The 19,603-nt window shown below is 43.2% G+C and overlaps 1 protein-coding gene across 1 annotated transcript in view; it reads right to left on the bottom strand.

The window, feature by feature from the left end:
- Positions 1-569: 569 nt before the first annotated feature.
- The window catches only part of CDH20 (cadherin 20), a 35,553-nt gene continuing 16,519 nt past the window's right edge, over positions 570-19,603 (bottom strand). The window contains exons 6-11 of the mRNA XM_035552706.1: positions 16,354-16,607; positions 12,933-13,069; positions 10,292-10,413; positions 8,343-8,460; positions 1,611-1,862; positions 570-1,069 (exon numbers count right to left, since the gene is read on the bottom strand). Of these exons, the coding sequence (XP_035408599.1) occupies positions 570-1,069; positions 1,611-1,862; positions 8,343-8,460; positions 10,292-10,413; positions 12,933-13,069; positions 16,354-16,607 (1,383 nt within the window). The remainder of the gene's footprint in view (positions 1,070-1,610; positions 1,863-8,342; positions 8,461-10,291; positions 10,414-12,932; positions 13,070-16,353; positions 16,608-19,603) is intronic.

Below are 19,603 nucleotides of genomic sequence, written 5' to 3'. Positions count from 1 at the left end.
TTACAAAGAGACCTCTGAGATCCCAGTTTCAATTTTCTGCTCTGTGAATTTTTTTCTCTTGTTAGCAAGCATTTCTTTTTTTTTTTTCCTTTTTTTTTCCCTCCTCCTTCTTTATTTCCCCTCCTTTTTGATGGGGGGAAAAATAACCAGTTGGGTTATTTTCTTTTCTGTGCTGATAATTTCTCAGTGAGCTGGAGATTACAATTAGAGTTTACAGGTCTTTGAACCCATATGTATAGAGCTCAGTAAGCTGCCATATATAGGAGAGGGAAAGGGGAGAGAGAAGGAAGGTAATGTCATTATATTCTAGGAGTGGAGCTTTCCAATTTTTCTGTAAAAAAGCAGGAAAAACTTTCTTCCTTCTGCTTCTCATTGTTTCAAAACATGACTTAATTTAACTGAGTAAAGCTGATCCAGAGAGACCTTCATTCACACCCTTCTTCCCATTCTCATTCAAGCACCGTATTGCTATTTTAGGAGGCCTCACCCATGTCCATGGAAGCATCTGATGAGAATGGACCTAATCGGACACCGTTTCGCATAGAAACCCCTCTGCAATTCCTTGCCCATTACCACAGAGCCCCGCTGCTGTCCGTGGCACCGTACATCTCGGCCAGCTTTTTGAAGCGTGGCCCCCAGTCCGTCAGGTAGTCGTAGCTCTGGTCTGAGTCTGTTGTCACCGACTGTAGGGAGCTGAGTGACTCTGCCACTGAACCATTCCCTTCAAACATGTACGTCTGGAGGGAGTCGAAGGGAGGAGCCCAGAGGTCCATGTCAGCCTCATACAGCTTGGCGAGCACATAGTTATGGACGTTGTTGTCCATGACGCACGCCTGAGGCACGTATCTGGAGAGGCTCTCTATTTCAGGGAGCATGTCCTGCCTGTTTTTTAACACAAGCTGGGCTTCCCGTGGGTTCCACATGGCGGCGATATCGAAGGCCTCCGTGTCCTCCTCCCCACCGCCTTCATCATCATACCTGACGATGTTCTCATGGATGTTCTCCTCCTCGTCAATGATGTATGGCTGCTTCCGCTGGCGCCGCATGGAGAGGATGAGGAGCACCAGCACTGCAGGAGTCAACCAAGACATAGGGCCATCAGTAAGAGGGCAGATCTTGCAGGGGCTTTAATGTGCGTTGAATGTGTGTGTGTTGAAGTAATACCTCATGAACCAAGAGCCCAAACAAGGGAACCGAAGTGCTTTTTACACCAGCAGCTAACTGGGGAAATAGAAGGTCTGGACAAGGAAAGGATGAAATACATTTGTGGAGAACAAAGGCAAGATGTCCAGCTTTCAGTACTTCCTTCTGACACACCCCTTCCTAGAAAGCAGGGCCGTACCAGACGGCCTGGCACACTGGGGATCTGCCAGAAATACTTGCAGGCCATATTTTTCCCCTATCTCTACACCCCAGAGTCTGAAGCCATATGTGGCTGACTACATCATCTGTTCCTTGACTTGGCCCTTTATGAATGTGCGTGTCTACATGTAATTTATATACATACATGCGTGTGTGTGTGCATTTGTATCCTTCACATTTGCTGAATAAGCACCCCCTGGCCCGAACAGAAGAGCTTGTCCCCACCCAGGAAGCAGCCAAGGCTTTACCTAGCAGGACAAAGATGCAGGCGAGGATTGCAATGAGTGCCCCTCTGCTCAGGCTGACGGGAAGGACGTAGGCCTCAGCGTTGCAGGACATCACCATGCCGTCATCGTCGCAGCTGCACACATGCACGGTCAGCGTGCCCGTGCTGCTCAGCACAGGGCGGCCATTGTCGCTGATCAGGATGGGGAGGTAAAAGGTGTTCTGCTCATGCTGTCTGAAGCCAGAGCGCCTTGTCAAAATCCACGCCGTATTGTCTAGGGGCGGACAACAAACGGAGAGGAGAACTTATACACAGAGCAAGTACGTTCAGCAGAAAAGGAAGGTTAAAAAAAATCACCACTAGGCCCACATCCACTTGTTTTCCCTCCTTTTTTTTTATTGTTTTTAATCAGTTTGTCACTAATCAGCATTTTGCCACTGCATCCCTTATTCCAATATCTTCTCAGGCCATAGCTTGAAACCTCCAAGGCATACACACCTTACGAGGTGTTTTTAACCTTTCTGACATAAAGTGCCCAGAGCAAAGTCACAGCCTTCAGATTTAGCTAGAAGAACTTTCAAAAGGCAGGACAGAAATGAACAGTTGAGGGCAACTTGTTGTCCCTGTTTGTTCTTGCTCAGCAGCTTTTCTAGACATTGCTCTTAAGAGCTGCCAGCATTTTGGGGATACTGGTGTATAACCCTTGCGGACATGTTAAGGTTGTCTTTATGTTTTTTGATACATGGCATGGCCATCTGCTTGAGGCAATAAGAAGACAAAGGAAAAAAGAAACCAGCTTGCTATTCGAAAGAGCAGTGAGTTGAAAATTTTGCAACTAAACATTTTTTCAATGAAATACAAGGAATTTCATTGACACTTTTGCCATCGAAAAAAGTCAGACTACTTTGTTGTCATTGCCAGAATTGCTCTGTTTTGATTGACCATTCTGCTTCATTTAGTGTGGCTACCACCTGTCTTCTATAAGAACTTGAAACAAAATGAATCAAAATGATGCTGTGGAAACAAAAGAGCAAGAGAATGACCAAACTGCAAATTGCTTTTAATTTTCATTTCAAGGGTAATTCCTACTTCTAGGGCTTTTCCTCCATATTCATCATGTTTTTTTTTTTTTCTTTAAAAGTCAACATCTCCCAGTGGCTTTTGAATTTTTTTCTATATTCCCTCCCTCAGATTCCTCAAGCTGTGCACCAAGTTTCCTAACTAGAAAGAAATTGGATCCAGGAATTTGTCCTTCTCAAGTCTTATCTCAGAAATACCACGGCAAACCCTTTGGAGGTCTGTGATGATTTTGCCTGTGCTGACTTTCAAGTTTTGTGGCCTCAGAGACTTTTGGAAACTGCAAGGCTGAATGTCTCCAATGTGATCTGGGCCACCAGGGTATGTAAAGGAAGCTGCAGGAAAATTGGCCCTTTACAAACATGTTTGCAAATCTTGGGCCAGCTAAGATAGATGGGGAACAAAGGTACCTCTTCCTCTTTTGGCAGACCTACAGCCCCTGACCCTGTGCGGTGATGCTGGGGGATTTTGAGGAGTTGAGTCTTGTGCACTTTCTTTTACTACTTAGTTTGTTTCCTGTTCCCTTGGTTCAAAAGTAGCTGCAGTGTGGCCATTCACTTTCAGGTTGTTACTGATGTATGTTTGCTATGCTTGGAAACGCAGGACGCCAACCAGCTGTTCCTGGCTGGATTGGCAAGAAACTTTCTGATCACAAGTAGACTGTGAAAAAGCCCCAAATTCAACAAGTGCTATTTACTTATTATTTCCCTGTCAATTCACCACCGAAATTTAAATCTGTGGTGATTTTCCTCAGTGCAGAGACTGACTGACTTGCAGGTAAATCAGCTGTATTATCTGCTGTTGTCTGAACATCAGAAATTATCTGATGGCTTTTAGGAGCGCTATCAGCAGTGTTACATACAGCCAGCTATGGAATATATGCAAACTCAAGCTAGATTCTCTAGACTTCCCTGCTGGATTTTAACTATGCTGCAAGTTCCATATTTCGTGCTGCAAATCTTATGGCATGAGGCAGCAGTGGCCCACGTAAGTACTGAGAATCAGGCTCCATGGTTCATCAGATTAGTTTGAATTGTGACATGTTTTTAAAAGCAATCTTAGGATCTTTTATTTCTTACACTTCGATGACATTTCAAGCTTTCACTCTGAAAGTGTAAAATACTGAAGAGTGCGTGTGTCTCTTTGTGAATATGTAATGAAATTGTATTGTCTCATTAAATCACGTAATCCCAAGAGCTGGGGCTTTGAGAAGAACCAGCACCAGATGCAGGCTGAAATCCCCAAAGTTGCTTAAAACTGGTAATGAGTCAGCGTTTGCTGATTTCACCACTTTTTAATACACTGTGCAGCTCTGAACATGTGCAGCTGGTATGCACAGACGCAGACAGACACATTTCCACTGATGCGTGCCAAGATGCAGTGGCGATCAGTACCCTGTGGCTGCCAAGGCTCATGGGCAAGGGGTGTGTGTTCCCCTCCTGCAAGCCTCCCTCTCCTCCCTCCTGGGGCACACACGTGGTTTCTCACCCTCAGGCTGTTTATGTGCCCTCTAGTAAATGCTTCCCAGTATTAAAAACACATCTTTTCATCATGGGGCCTGATTTAGCATGAGAAAAGCAGCCCAAAGGGCAGAAAAAAATAGCAAAGTGTCTGGATTTATGCTGCGTCAGTGGAAATGTCTGAATCATCTTAACAGTGTCGTAGTTTGGTTGCATTTCTCCTTCCTGGGTGAAAGACTCACTTTCTTTAAACTGGCTTACAATAGAAGTCACAAATTCCATTCAGGTGACAGCAAACTTTCATTTTATGTGCAATTGCTCTTTGTGAAGGAAAAAGACTTCATTATTCTGAGCTGGTCGTACTTTGCCTGTAGAAAAAATCACAGGCAGTGAATGTGACTGAAGCTGTGCAAAACCGGTTAGTGAGCGAACTCAAATGTTTTTAAGCATAATTCTCTCTTTTTTTTTTTTTCAGGCTGAGAAACAAGTTTCCATAATCAAATATTGAAGGAGATATATGTATGTGTATGTGTGTTATATACATATACATATTTTTGCAGTGATGTGTTGACCGTATCATCTAGGTCTTAAATATTCTTGGCTATGTAATTCCCTTGGTGACTTTCAGCATAATGTTTCATCCTTTTTGCTTTGTTTTGCTTTGTACTAGGCAGGCATCCAAATCATCCCTAAGGAATCACTCTACCTGTTACTCCACAACTGCAGTGTGTTGGTGCCAAAGCTTGTTGTGTGACTCATCAAAAGCCAATGTGATTTGATGTGCTGCTGCAGTGCAAAGGACATGCTGGAATGGGATGCAGCACGGTAGAAACTGGAATACGCAATTTTCTTCCAACTTTGATATCTGTTAAGCCCCAGCCATCAGCAAAATAGGGCTTGTGAGGACATGAAAGCCTCATTATATTAAAATAAAGCATGATAAGAATGCACAGTATTTTTGCATCACAGCTTCCAGTTACAGCGTCTTTGTCTTGCAGAGGGCTGGATGGTAGCACATAGCTACAGCGCTGAGCAGAGACAATGAAGAGCACAGTGTGGTGGGTCCCCATGCCCCTGAGATCACCTTGAGCATGAAAACCATACTTCTTCCAGGCATGCAAGTTGGTGTGCTTGTGACAGCAAGCCTTGGAGCATCTCCTTCTTGCCACTTTCTGCCCCAATGGAACTGATTTACCTCCCTGGAGAGGTCAAGGGTAAGTAATCACTGTGTAGGTCCAAACACCAAGATCGGAGCTAAGCTCTTCTCACAAGAAAGGCTTTTTTCTAATCTCTGCATGAATCTGTACAGTGACAGAGGACGGTTAGCCTAAAAGTTGTTTGTTTTTAAAACTAATTGCAATAATTATGAATGGTTATTGATAATACGACAAAATATTTCACCAGGGGTGGGAGAAAGAGTACAAGGAAGCAGGTAATGCAGACATGACTGTTTTCAGAAGGGATCACCTTTTTTTCTGAGGGATTTTCAGCTCATTGCTTTTGTGCTCTGTCATGCCAAAGTGTGAGGTAGACCTCAGGGTCTCCCTGAAAGGGTGTGAAGAAGAAGGGTAGGGAAGGAAGAAATAGCTAACAATTTTCCTAGGAAAAATTTAAATGCAATGGGGAAGACTTCTAGAGGCTTCCATTGACAGTCGTGATGGTGGTACAACACTGATGCCTGCACCCATCAAAATGGCTACTACCTTCATTAATGCCTGTTACCCAAAAATGGAGGAGAGCAGGTAAGGGTCAACAGGAGATCAGCTCAGAGTTTCATCTGGAAATGCGGTAAGCCTATTTTGTGGCTCATCCCATTCTTACAGCAAGTCTCTTTTGCCAGCTGCTTCCCAGCATAATCTTACCTGGAGCTACAAGCAGGATGAAGATGGATCGCTGATGCCCTCGGTCAGTAACCAAAGGGACAGGAGACCCCAGCTCAATTCCCTGCTTGATCACGTATGCTCTGTATGTCCTTGAGAAGTCATTCAGGCCCAGATCTTTGCAGATCCTTACATGTCTATTGCCCACTGATTTTAGTGAACTCAAAGGGAACCAAGCACGTAAGTAGATTAATTTCTCCTTACCCCAGATCCCCGTCTACGAAGTGGAGACAATAGGATTTCTCTGTCTGCCAGAGATATGGGGAGAATGAATAGCCTAAAGTAGTTCTTAGAGACTATAAATGACAAGGGCCAAAGAAATATGCAAAACAGCTCATCAGAATGCAAACCGTGATCTATCTGTTGCTTGGTAAAAATCATGGTTTTAATTGTTACCAGGAAGGCTGCATGTCTTGCAGTTTTTCTTACCACTGTATGGGATGACCAAGTAATCAGCATGATTGCTAATCTGCATAGTGTCTTCCCACAGCCTGGGAAGTATTGCTGTCTCATGGTTAGATGCACAGGCTGTGAGGAGCAAGGTGGGTTTTGTTCCTTGTCTTGCCACCCTGTGACATGCAGTATATCTAAACCCCTGTGAATAAGTCATATAATTTATATACTACTTAGGGGTCCCTAGATGAAAATAGAAATATAATTTATTGTTACTGAAATGACTACTGCACTCCAAATTGCTGAGGCAGTAAATTAACCCTTAATATGTATAGTCAAATAGTCAGTGATTTGATACTTCACATTTTTATTTCAGATTTGTAACCAACAATACCCTAAGCTTCTTGTGATATATATTTCTGGAAAACTGGTATTTTACAGAAAGTGGGAGGCACAGCCATTCAGTCACTGCTGTCACTATAAATTACAGCAAGTATGGCCTTAGACAGAAAAAGTGCATCTGATGCTGGGAATTTTGCGAGTTTCCTTTTTTAGAACAATGATGAACATGAACATGAACGGGATGAAATGAGCCTAGTTTGCCAAATGTTTTAGCAGTGGTTGTGTTTTATTTGCTTATTTATTTTGGCAATATATGTTCAAAAATAAAAGAGAGAGAGAGACAATGAGAGAGTGAAGGATAAACATGCAAGAAGCGGTGTGGGGAGACTTCAGGGACCCTACAGAAAAAAATGCTTTTGGGATGAAAAATCATTAGTATGCTGTGGAGGAGGGCTCCAGGGCTCTGCAAGCAGCATCTTTTAAGATGCGTTTAGTTAGTGAAGGCAGGGGCTTGTTTATTGGCCTATATGTTGCTCTTTCATATGCCTGCAGAGGCACAGATGGGGGCTTATGGAAATAAGTGTGACAAGTAGGCATGTGTGCTTATGTGGGAGTAGGATCAGCACTCTGCCTGGGACTGGTCATGGATGCTGCAGGTGCCTTTCTCCCCATTTGTAACAGAATTGCTTGCTGATTAGTGGTGCATTGAATACTAAACTCCTACTGATATCCAGCCCCTTCATACTGACTTTCAGTGCACCAGTTCAATCGAGGCCCTCCTTCTTCCCCACTGAAGGCTGGTGTGGACCAGTATTTGTTGCTTGGCACCGTTGTTTGCCCATGGAGGTCCTGTATCAGCAACAGTGATGTGAAGGCATGCTCACAGCAGGCTTTTCCTGCAGGCTCCAAAGCAACAAAAACTTCCCCAGAAGAAGCAAATTCCACTGGTGTGGATATGCAAATGCCAGTGTTTTGCCATGAGTCCTCCTCACTGGTATTTCAGTTTCTGCTTAACCCATCTCACATTGATGTTTAGCTGTATTCCAAGTCACCCCCCAAGGCTCTGCATCTCCTCCCTACCTCCCTCTCTTTCCTAGGCACTCAATGAGGATGTGCAAAGAGGAAGAAAAAAAGTGCTTGGGGAAAAAGATTGGAACAATACGAGAACCTTCCCTTTCAGTGCCTGGAAGAAAACATGAAGAGTACAAAAAAGAGCAATGTAATTTCCTTCAGATTTGTCTCCCTGTTCCAGTTTCTAGCCTACCTTTAAGCATCTCCTTTTGAATGAATGCAATTTCCACTCCGGTAATCTGAGATGCCTGCAGCCTGACCACAAGATCTGAATTTGCACAAAACACTGGCACATTTCCTTGAAGAAGAAAAAGGGGCCTATTGCTATAGAATATTTATAGAGAAGGAAATATCATATAACCTTCAAGTATATTAAGTAATATGTCATTTTATCTCTGCCTTTAAGGAGCAGGTGTCACTTGGTATTATTTGAAATGGCAGTCTTATCAAACACTGTAAGTCACAGCCTCTCAAGTCCAACTCAGACGTTAGAAATTAGAGTAGCTAACTGCCCATGTCCACTCTGATTACCTTGATTGTCCCTCAGAGTAAAGTTGGGGTTGTTGGCTGCTTCTGGAGCCAGGCTGTAGTAGAAGTGCTGACCATCCTGTGGGTCATCCCGGTCGATGGCACTCACTGTCTGGATCAGCTACAGAATACGAGAACAAAGCAGAAGTAGGTGAGAAGCAAAATGTATGTAATCTAAACAAGCAAATAAGTTAATATATATATTTATATATGTAAATATAAGCAACTTGGAGCATTTGAATAAAACTTTCTTGCAGAGGTACAGCAGATGAATCAAGAGGAGACTCAAAACCTCACAAGCTTCATTTTATTTTGCTATGATCATGCAAATCACTTTAAAACAAAGGAGGAGATAGTCAGTTTTATTCAAATAACAGACACTTTTCTCCCTTGTGTCCCTATCTTCTGTTACACATTTTTCTCTTCTTTTGAGGCTCCAGGGTGTTCAGAAAATACATCATGTATTAAGGAGCTTGTAAGAAAGCCCATGCTTATTTTCAGCTTCATTTTGCAGGTAAAAAAAGACTTGAGGTTGATTTTTTATCACTCTCAATTTTAAATCAATTAAGCTCTTCCCAAGAAGTCAGTGTAAAACAAAGAAAATGCAACTATGCAGATGCTTTGCACGTGCAACAAGTAACACTAAGGAAAGAAACCAAGACAATACAAAATCCAGAAAGAGTTTTGTCACCTCACTTATGGAGGCTTGGTGAAGTAGGTACAACAAATTGAAGCACAGTGAGCTGTAGCTCTGTCAGTAAAAATTCTAACATCTTTTCAAACAAAGAATAGGTCTTCACCTGGATTTTTGCATTCCAAGCTATTTTTGGATTCAGGGACAAATGACAGACACGTAAAGTCTTATTTAGCACATTAGAACCGATTTCAGAACTTTTTGAAATGAGGCAGAAGTCCCACTTAGTGTGCTTTCAAAACAAGGAAAAAGGCTGGGCAATAATTTCTATTCCCTGTATTATTAAGGGCATCTTTAAGTTAGTAGAATGAAATTATCCTGTGTAAGATTTTTAGTAGGACAGCTGTCCTAGCAGTGAATAACTATTTTATTCTGCTTCACAGCAAGCTGGGAGGAGCTCCACTGAATGAGCAGTGATATTGCTAGTATAATTTTTCTCTTCGTAAATCATCAGTTGTGCATCTGTGCACTTAAACTATGTTTATCAGATGTGAATTTGGAGATACAGGTCCCCACTGTGAACCCTGGGTGGTGAAGCACCAGGTTGCATCCACACAAGCTATAAGCAGTAGAAATTGTACCACCATCAGCGAGGGAGAGCTCCTGTCCATGTGTGATACAGGCAGACCTTGTTTGAGGGCTTTGATGGGGTTTTAGAAGGGGTAGGAGCAAAGAGGCGTCAGAGTTTGCTTGAAGGTACGGGTTTACAGTGTGTGGAGCTGGAAGTCCTGTGTTATCTATGATTCTCCGTAATCTCCAGTTCACGGCAGAACAGATTCAGTTTGTCACCCCTTTGAAGCTGATGTAGTATATTATGTGCAGCTCCCATAAGTCAGGGTGCTTAAGGCTCTTATAAATAGGGTCTTTTAAAAGTAAGACTTGTCACTCGCACACGGGCCGGGCTGACTCTGTGGCATTTCTTATAACACTTGTCCTCTATTTGTTGCTGCTACAGAACACACCATCTGTTTGCCTGCTGGCACCTGCCCAAAGGAAGGCTTTATTTCAGCAGTGAAGTGTATGGTGGAGTGAGTTTGGAAACTACTGAAGGAGAAAAAATGGTGCTCTACTATATGACGCTAATACTGGTGTAATGCGCTTGCCCTTGGACAGCAGCACAGGTAACTGCTGAAGAGAGCTCAGGTGCACCATTTGGTTAGCTGAGCCCTGTTTTCCATGCCTAGTCTGTTTGTTGTGCTTTCTCCATGCGGGACAACCTTGCCCCCTGCCAGTCCCCATCATTTCCAGCATTTCTCACCTGTCCTGCTTTGGCATTTTCGCAAACAAAAGATTCGTAGAACTTTGCAAACTCCGGCGCGTTGTCGTTCACGTCCAGGACTTTCACTGTCACAGAGACACTGCCCACCTGCGAGGGATTGTCTGGAAGGAGATGGGAGAATGTAAAGAAAGGCAACGTGTGACAAGGAAAAAAAAGATGTCTCCCTGCTCTGCTGAAGAGGTAAAGCAGTGTGTTTTGCTACTGATTTGTGTTAAATTAATTTTTTCTATGAGGAACTGAGTTTGCTTGCAGGTTATGTGACTCAGAGAGATGTTGCAAATGCTGCTTCATCTATCCTGGCTTCCCATCTGGTCACATCATTTTCAAACAAATTCCTTTGGATGCAAAAGGACCTTCAACCTGGTCCAATCTAATGGGACGATTTCTATAACAAAAGTTTTAGACACTGCCCCATAGTTACACCTTTGACTGGGAAATACTGTTTGTTGAGCCTTGGTACTGGCGGCATGAGTTATGTTGAGGCTATTTTTAGGGGATAGTCTTGTTATTTAGAGCTTGTTGGAAATGGTAATTCTGCATTTCATTTTTGCTCAGAACCTATATTCCCAAACATAAAAATATTGTGTCAAGTTTTTGATACTTTGTACAGGGGGTTAAAATGCAATAACACATGAAATTGTACAGAAAAGCTTTCAATGAAGCTTAAAATCACAATGAAAATTTTACATTCTGCATGACATCATTTGTGATATTTCTGTCCCACCGGTTCATTAGCTCTCTTGCCCAGTACATCCAGACATCATTTCACATATCTTCACAGTTTCCAAACTCAGTAGCCAAAGAACATGTTTTTTTACTGTTTTTTTTTTTTTCCTCCCAGAACAACGTTTTCCCTTATTAAAAGATAAAATGAAACTCTAAGAAGAGATTAAAAAAATAAAAATAAAAAAAAATTCATGATTAGGAGATAAGGAGCAAAAATCCAGAAAATTCTTAAAAGTTAAGCTTGTCTTAGCTATCCAGCCTCATGCATTTATTTCCAAATATATCTCACTTTATAGCATGAAATGATGTGTTCGTATAAACAATAGAGAATTTTCTTACACTCGGGAATTTTCTTAAAAATTCAATGTACTGAATCCATAAAGTGTGTCACATTTTATCGAGATAATATTCTTAAACTATATTGTTTCTCCCTGATTTATAATTTAGTCCTTCAGCTTCCCACATATCCATACATATCTTACTAACACACCTGTCATTGTGGCATATGAATGTCTGCATTCACACTCAGTAATATTCATCTAACTTCTGAAACTAGAAGCTTTATTCAGGAGCCCACAACTATGGCATTTTCGAAACTATTTACTAAATTAAAATATTGTGCTGTACATGTACAGAGCAAAACTGACAGAGGATGGGCAGAGGATGAGTCAAAGGCAGACATGCCTTCATATTGCTCTCACCCTGGAGTGCTGCTATAGGGCTGCTTCTACAGACTCATGCGTGTAAGTGGGTCTACACGGAATTGCAATGACCATTGGTGGCTGAAAATAAAACTAGCATTGAAACAGATGGGGTGAGATCCTGTCACATCACCAGCCCCTCTCACTACTAAAAAGGTGACAGGAAGGCTTTGCATGCTGGAACAGCCTACAAATATGTGGCAGATTCACCCTGACTCTTGCGAAATATTCCCCCTGCTAACTTCACATTGGTTGACTGTGTTTTGGGCCAGCTTCTCAATTTTTTTCCCCTCTCAGACTGACCCATATCTCTGGTACAGCCTGGATGTGTAGGAAGTGCTCTCAGACATGAGGAACAGCTCAGCTATTGGCAGCAAGCTTCTAAAAATCTGCTGCCCCTCAGCAAATGAACTGAAATCCTGAGCAAACGCTATGTGGAACAAAGAGATTTCAGGTGAAGATTGGATGAATGTTTTATTTTATTTGCTCATATATCCTTAGCTCCTTTATGAAACTCAGCAAAATTTTTCGTAGTGTCACTACATAATGATCAGCATCTCCTTGTTCTCATAGGCTTGCTAAATACCTGGCACCGATGAATCCTGAGCTGAGTTTTAGCTCACTGTGAAAGCTGAAAATCTAATAAGATTCAGTTGCTCTGGGGTTTTCATACAAGAGGATCACAAAGCACCCTCCCCAAATCATTCATGCAGAGAACAGATGGTGATGCCACTCACTCGCTACTGGCCCAAAGCAGATTTCCACCAGCAACCTAGCAGTGAAAGCATCGTTGCTGCCTGCCAGTCCCTGCACCAAGCAATCCTCCCAGGTAGGACTGGCAGCTGCACAGCCTTTGCAGCTTCTGCTTTTGCTGCCTAGTCCTTCTGGAGAAACAGAGCTCTTGCAGAAACATATTTCATGAAGAGTTTTAAATAAATCCCTAGAATACTAATGACAAGAAAAAGCAGCACTCTGCATTTAATTGCCAGCCTCTACTCCTCCCACCGCTCTGTGAAAAGGAGCATAAAAAATAAATAAAATGCGGCATTTGCTTGTTGATGTCAGAAGGGTAATTCAGTTAATACGGCTTCCCACTCAATACATAAGAACATCTGAATTGCTGAATTCAGGTCTCTCAGCCTGCTTTGTCTATTATATCTCTTTAATCTATGTACAGTCTGCATTCTCCTTACTCAGCTCCATGGCCAGCACTGTGATGTTGTGCCAAGAAACATCCTCCCGATCTAGAGGTCTTGCAGTCATCAGTGCTCCTGATGTAATGTCGACATAAAAGAACCGCCCCGGATCGCTGCTCCTGTCAATCGAGTATCTGCAAGAGTACAGATTGAAAATATTTTGCAACTCTTGTTAAAACTGGATGTTACGTACACCAAAGTACCCCAGCAATGGGAATACTGTCGCATATAGCAGATCCACATTCTTCCACAACCTAGCTGTGTGCTCCATTGACTTATCTAGGTACAGTGAGATGCATGAAAAACTTGTAGTTCGCATGTCTAATGGAATTTAACAGCGAGCACTGCTGGGATGGAGCTGGAAGACAGGGAGATTTAATGCAAGCAGCCTCAAAGCAAGGAACAGCTCAGCACAGGAACATCTGCTTTACAGAGAAAATGTGTCAACGAGGAGCACAAGTTCTTTTTCTAAGCTAAGTAATTATACCCTTTCCTTGGGCACAATTCAGACTGTATGAAAATGACTTTACACCAGCTCCTTCTCTGGGCACTCAGGCTGATGAGGAGGAACCGCTCCTTTCCTTTCCTTGTGCTTTTGCATTCTCTCTTCCTTCAGGAGAATGAACTCCACCTGCATCGTGAGCCATCCTACTGACTGAGCTATGTCCGTGCAAGGGGGATGGTGTCTGTCTTTCTCCTATCAAGCAAGAAAAATGGGTCCCTCTGTGAGGTTGGTTCATCATAATTACTGAGCCTGCCTGGCCAGAAAACTTTGTCAGGCAGCTGACTGACAGCTGTCACTGCTGCTCTCAGTCAGAGGGACACCGTGCCCTGTGCCAGGGCTGCCTGCAGGGCAGTGGTGAAGGGGGGGTCCCTGAGAGGGGACGCCTGCTGGCTTTGCCCCTGACTTTTCCCAGAGGAGAGAAGATCTTGCATGCAACCTGAGCACCTAAACTCTGCCTCCCAGCTGCACAGCTGGGCTTGCTGCTGCTGCTGCTGCTGCTGCCCCTCGTAAGCGCTGCCATGCAGGAGGCAGCCTTTACCTCTTGCTGGAAGAGCCGCAGACTAGGCTGCAGTACTGTATAGAACCCTGCAATGATGGGGATGGCTGGGGGTGAGTTAGGCAGCCTGAGTTCGAAAGCCCAGCTCTCAGGGCTCCTCCTTGCTTCTGCCCTGAGCCTCTTCCACAAACTAAGCCAGGGCTGATGCAGTTGGTACGTTGGTATCTTCCTGTTTTTCCTGCCTAATCTCTAACAGATTTCTGGTTTCACTGGTAATGGCCAGCAGAAAGGAGTTGCACTTGCCCTGTACGTGCCACGTTCGCCATTCAGCTCCATGGATGTATTCCTTGTGTTTGATATGTCATAAATACTCTCAGGTTTTATATCAATCTGCAAGTTGCACAAATCATGTTCCGTCACCTTTTCTTTCAGCAGATGGCAGGACTGGTGGCAAATACATTTTTGCAGGGTGTGTAAAATACTCAGTACCCTTCAAATGCTCTTAACAGCAGTTTGTACAAGTCGCCTTCCCAGCTAATTATGTTAGCATGGTAAGAGATCCTCTGGCAAAAACCACCCATGCGCTTATGCAAATGCCACAGCCTAGAACAGAGCCCAGACTTATTCTCTCTCCTTTTTTTGTTGTTGTTCTTTCTTCGAAGTTGATGGGAATTGAAAGCATTAGTCATAACAGATGCTCTGAATAGGGCTTGTTGTTCTGAATTTTCTCCTTTCAGCAAAAGCACATTCACTGGAACGAGTGTGCCAGCCCGTTCTTTATATAGGGACATATTAAATTGGGATATGAAGTACTGTTAGGCTACGCTGTTGTGAAACAAACAGCATTCTTTTCCACTTTTTTCAGAAAAATGAAAGAGGGTGGAAAAGCAGGTTTGCTTCCCTTCCCCTCCCAATGCTTTGCATTTCAAATAAAGAGATTTCTGAGCCACTGGATTTATTTAGGAAATAAGTATGAATGTTGCTATATTTTGCTATAATAATTATTTTTGCATGAAGGCTATAAAAAGAATTTCTCTCTGACAGTTTAAGGCCAACGAGTATCTGAAATTTAATATGGCCTTGTGATTAGTGGTGCAGTATTAATCACCAGTGTCAAGAGGCACAGGTGGAGTCTTTGTCTGGGTTCTCCATACACCTTCTCCTGTTAATAAGACCTGCTCCTTCACACTTGTTTCCACTTTACTCTTCAGGTAATCTTCCCAAATCACTTGAAAACAATCATAATGTAGAGGACTGAAGAGTTGCCCTGTGTTTGATGAGCCCTCCTTGAAGAATTTGAGACATCATGAGAAGTAAGATAACTTCATAACGTAGGTAGAAAAGGCAGGTATATTAAAACAGCAGAGATGAAAAAATTAATAAGAGCAGTAACACAGAAAGCAAAATCATTAAGAAAAACAGGCTTTGTGCCTGGTTAGATCTCCCAGCTGAAGCCCACAGAGTTGCTCGTACAGATTTCACTTCCTTCGAAAACTCCAAATGCTCACTGTTTTGGCTCTCTCTGGTATTTCCCAGTGGTTGTCCTGAACGCAGAGAGCTCAGAAGCTGGACCAACACCAGTTAAGGCACACAGCAGCTCAGCACCCAAAGCTTTTCTCAGATGAGAGGTACAGATGACCTGCTGGGATTATTAACTCACAGACACCTGGAGCTTCTGCAGGTTATGAAAATCAGTATGTGAGCTGGCCTCAGAAAAAACCGGTCTTCCCTGATAAACTGGGCTGATTTGGCCACCACTATGGAAAAGAGCACTGCAATTGCACAAGTCTGCCCCTATGACTCCTTGCTGAGTTGCAGCTATGCAGCTTCCATGGCTATAAATACACCTTTTACCTTTCTTAACTCCTTATGGGGTTATCTAGCTCTACAGAACTGACCAGACACTATATAATTCAGTGGCTCATGCATATTTATCAGCATGCATTCAAACTACTCCAAATGTAGCTGTGCATTTCAGCTGTTGACAAAGACAGGTTGCACATAGAAATGGCTTTGAAACAGAAGGGGGAGAGAGAAGAAGCAGGCTCATTACCTTCCCCTCAGTACTACAGCAGATTCTCAGCAGTGCTGTCAGGTCTTGTGTTCAGGTTGTGCTGGCAAAGGTCTGGGCTTTGTTTTTCGTGTACCCTGTCAGGGCCTGTCTGACCAGTTCATTGCAATGCTAGGTGCAGATGTCCTCCACACCACAGAAAACAGAAAGGTGAGCTCCTGCTTTGCTTCGCCAATTGCAACAAGGCCCCTGAATGTATGAGATCTGGTTTGATTAAACCTACTGATGACTACAACAGGTTGGAAAAAGAGTCCCTCCCACCTGTCCTGTCTCAGCCCTGTCACCAGTTCATCAACTGGATGTACCAGGGAACGCTCCTGGGGGTACACACAAAGAGAGGACAGACCTGATCGAGTTGTTGGTCACGTCTGGGTCCTTGGCAGAAATGATCTGTATGGTGGTTCCAATCTCCACGTCCTCAGGCACCTCCACAAAATAAAAGCTGGGCTCAAACACAGGAGGCTCATCCACATCCTCCACGCTGATGTGAACCGTGGTGGTGTCTCGGAAAGGACCCAGGTTCAGGAATCGCATTTCCAGGTGGGGGTTGGCACCCTCTACTTTCAACGTGTAGCTTTTCTTGCTCTCAAAGCTTAGAGGCTAAGAAGAGAAAAATTAAATCTAGCATTAGGCACACTGGCCATGTTATTTAGGCCATATCTCTGTAATTTTCAGAAGTAAAAGATGCCTTCTAATATAAGCCGATTCTCCCTTTTTAAAATAAATCTTAACCATGATTTTTAATTATAAGGGTAACAAAGATAAATATTGCAGATGGAGACAAAGCACCAAATGACAGTTGTATTGGCAGCGGCACTGCCTGCATCTTTTTCTTTCATTTTTAATTTGACAGTTGAACTGAAAAAGTCAGGATAAATATATTTGCAGCTCTGTTTAATATATGTATTCTTTCATTCTTCTTGGTGAAATGAAAACAAAAGTGGCCGTACCACCCCCACGTTGTGATTCACAGTTTCACTCCTCTCTGGGGTTAAAACAAACAAACAAACAAACAAAAAACAGGCAGAAACAGGTATATTGGGAGCACCTGAACAGAGGGCAAAGACAGGAAGAGCCAGTTCCTCAGAAACAGGTCCTGGTGGCACTGATAGGGACACTTGCATATGATGTGGAGGTCCCAGTTAGGTTCCCCTTTTCTCCCTGATGAGATCTGAGTCTCATCCGCAGAGAGCCCTGGCTGCCAAGCTCCTAAATGGCTCTGGTGGCTGTAGGGGACAGGGCCAGCCTCTCTTGCAGGATCCTGCTCCAGTTCGCATCAGTAATCCATCGTTCCTAGAGGTGTTTTTTTTTTTTTAACTTCCTCAGTAAATGTCCTAAGCACAAATTCCCACTCTAGGTGTGCTGGGTGCTAGAATTTGAATCTCCTCCCTGCTTAGAGAAAAGTTTAATTTCAAAGTATTATGAGCTACCCCTGGCTTCTTCCTGGTGAAGCTCTTTCACTTTTCATTAAATACTCAAGTATTATTTGAAACAGGGAGCTGGAATGGCTCTTGTTCTTACTGAGATAATGGATAAAGAGAGATGAGCTTCCTCTTTTACTATTTTCATGAATTTGATTTCCTTTCTAGATAAAACTACTTATTTGGGGAACATGGATATAGAAATTATTGATGCCAACACTGAAGTTTTTAATAAATAAATCTTTCATTTTCCTCCTTTCTCCTTTTCACAGATCCCTGAAGAAAATGGAGCCTCTCCAAAACCTGCTCAGACCTAAATGGAGATCTCCATATTTAACATGCATTTTACCAGTCCTAATGAGAAATGACTAAAAGCATCTGACAACCAGAATGACAGCATGGAAGGGTCAGCCCAAAGCACACAACACTTTTTCACCAGATTACATACACCTTACAGAGGACACAGTCATACTTTCCAGGCTGCAGTTAGAAGTTATGAGCAAGCCCACTGTGGTTAAATGGTCACAACCCTTTGCTTCTACACTCCGTGAGTTTTAATGCTGGAAGCCAGCACAACTGGATCCCCTTAACCGGCACAGCTCTTGAGCGAGAGAAGTTTTGTACCAGGAAAGAAATTGCCCAATTCTCAGGTTTGTCCAGTGGGAAATTATATTAATTTTTGTTACATGGATGGCTTTCAAAATGTGTGCCTGTATTTGGACGCAGGGATTTGAGTGCTGTGTGGAACTACCACGCACTCTCAGCTCACTCAGACTCCAGTAAGACCATGGTTGCTCCCATTCAACACCTTTGCTTTTTCCTGTTCAGCTCTTTCATTTTGAAGACCAACGACCAAAGTGGGGCAAAGAGGTGGGCACAAAAATGGAGGAGAGGGAGGATGCCAAAGGAATTGGAAGACAAAAGCACAGAGACCATTATTGAAGTAGCGAAGTCCTCCTTGGCCAGTTCCAACCCATCTCTTTTCTGCCTTGCACAAGACTGCAGCTGGGCAATTCTGCAGCCACGAGATGTGTATTAGTTTAACAACATCAGTAGAAGTTTCACATGCTCAGACATGGCAGGATTATATATTACAGGCCTCAAAACACCTCCTGAATTCAGTGGAGGCTTCACTTCTTCACTGCTGCAACAGCTTCTTTCTTCAGAAGTGGAAACACTGCAGTGTCATTTTATTGATTTCACAGTAAAATTACAAGTGCCAAGGTCCTGCAAATGAATGTCTGACCAAAGGCTGCAGTTCTGGCAATCACAAAGGTAAAACTGTCTCGGCATATAGTACGTGAGTACTGGAATGGGAACTGCTTCTCTTGTGCTGGGGCAGATGAAGACCCTGTATTACTGGAGATGCTGTGCAGCCATACAATACGTGCTGTGCAACCTGTGGCAGCAGGCACAAGCAGAGGATCTAAAACTTACTCCTGGTGCCCTCTGTTCCACCTGGTAAATCAGTGACTACTGCAGGCATAGCACCTGTCAGCAAGGATTTAAGTAGATCCACAAATATATTACCATTACTACAGAGTCATTATGGTCTACCAATTGCATATTTAAGCATTGTTAAAATAGCAATAAAATATATTCACATGATCAAGCAGTAGTTATTGTCCATAACAATGGGAGCATGCAATGCAAAGCTTCCTAAACATATACTAAGAAAGAGGCCATTATATCTCCTGATTTCTCATGTGAAGAAAAGTGTGCGAGAAACATTGCACGTATACTAAAAAGCTGAGTTGTATAAAGAGCAGTTAAATCACAGAAACACTTCGAGCTATAAAATCCAACTACATTAGGAAAAGACTTAATTGCCTGAAGTGCTCTAGTTAGAAAAAAAAGAAAAATCAAACGTGCTAGGCCACCACATTTCTGATGCTCCTGGGCTCAGACCAGCTCAGTTTGCTTTGGGCTCCTTCACTGTCAACTGCGGCTTAAACTTCTGAACCTGTCATGTGCCAGTGCCTCAACACAGCCGCCCCCTCATCAGATTTGTCTTCTGTGGGTGTGTTCAAACCTTTCCCCAATGATGCTCCCATGGGGAGAACAAGCAGGTCATCTCCTGTGAAGGTCACAGCTGAGAGGAGAGGCACCTCACAGAAACATCTCCCTGCCCTCATCCACCGTTCCCCAGTGCTGAGACAGGCACCAAGGGATTCA

Source organism: Cygnus atratus, chromosome 2 (genome assembly GCF_013377495.2).
Source record: "Cygnus atratus isolate AKBS03 ecotype Queensland, Australia chromosome 2, CAtr_DNAZoo_HiC_assembly, whole genome shotgun sequence".
Lineage (NCBI taxonomy): Eukaryota > Metazoa > Chordata > Aves > Anseriformes > Anatidae > Cygnus > Cygnus atratus.
The sequence above is the reverse complement of the archived record's forward strand: the minus strand, read 5'-3'. Positions and strand labels throughout refer to the sequence as shown.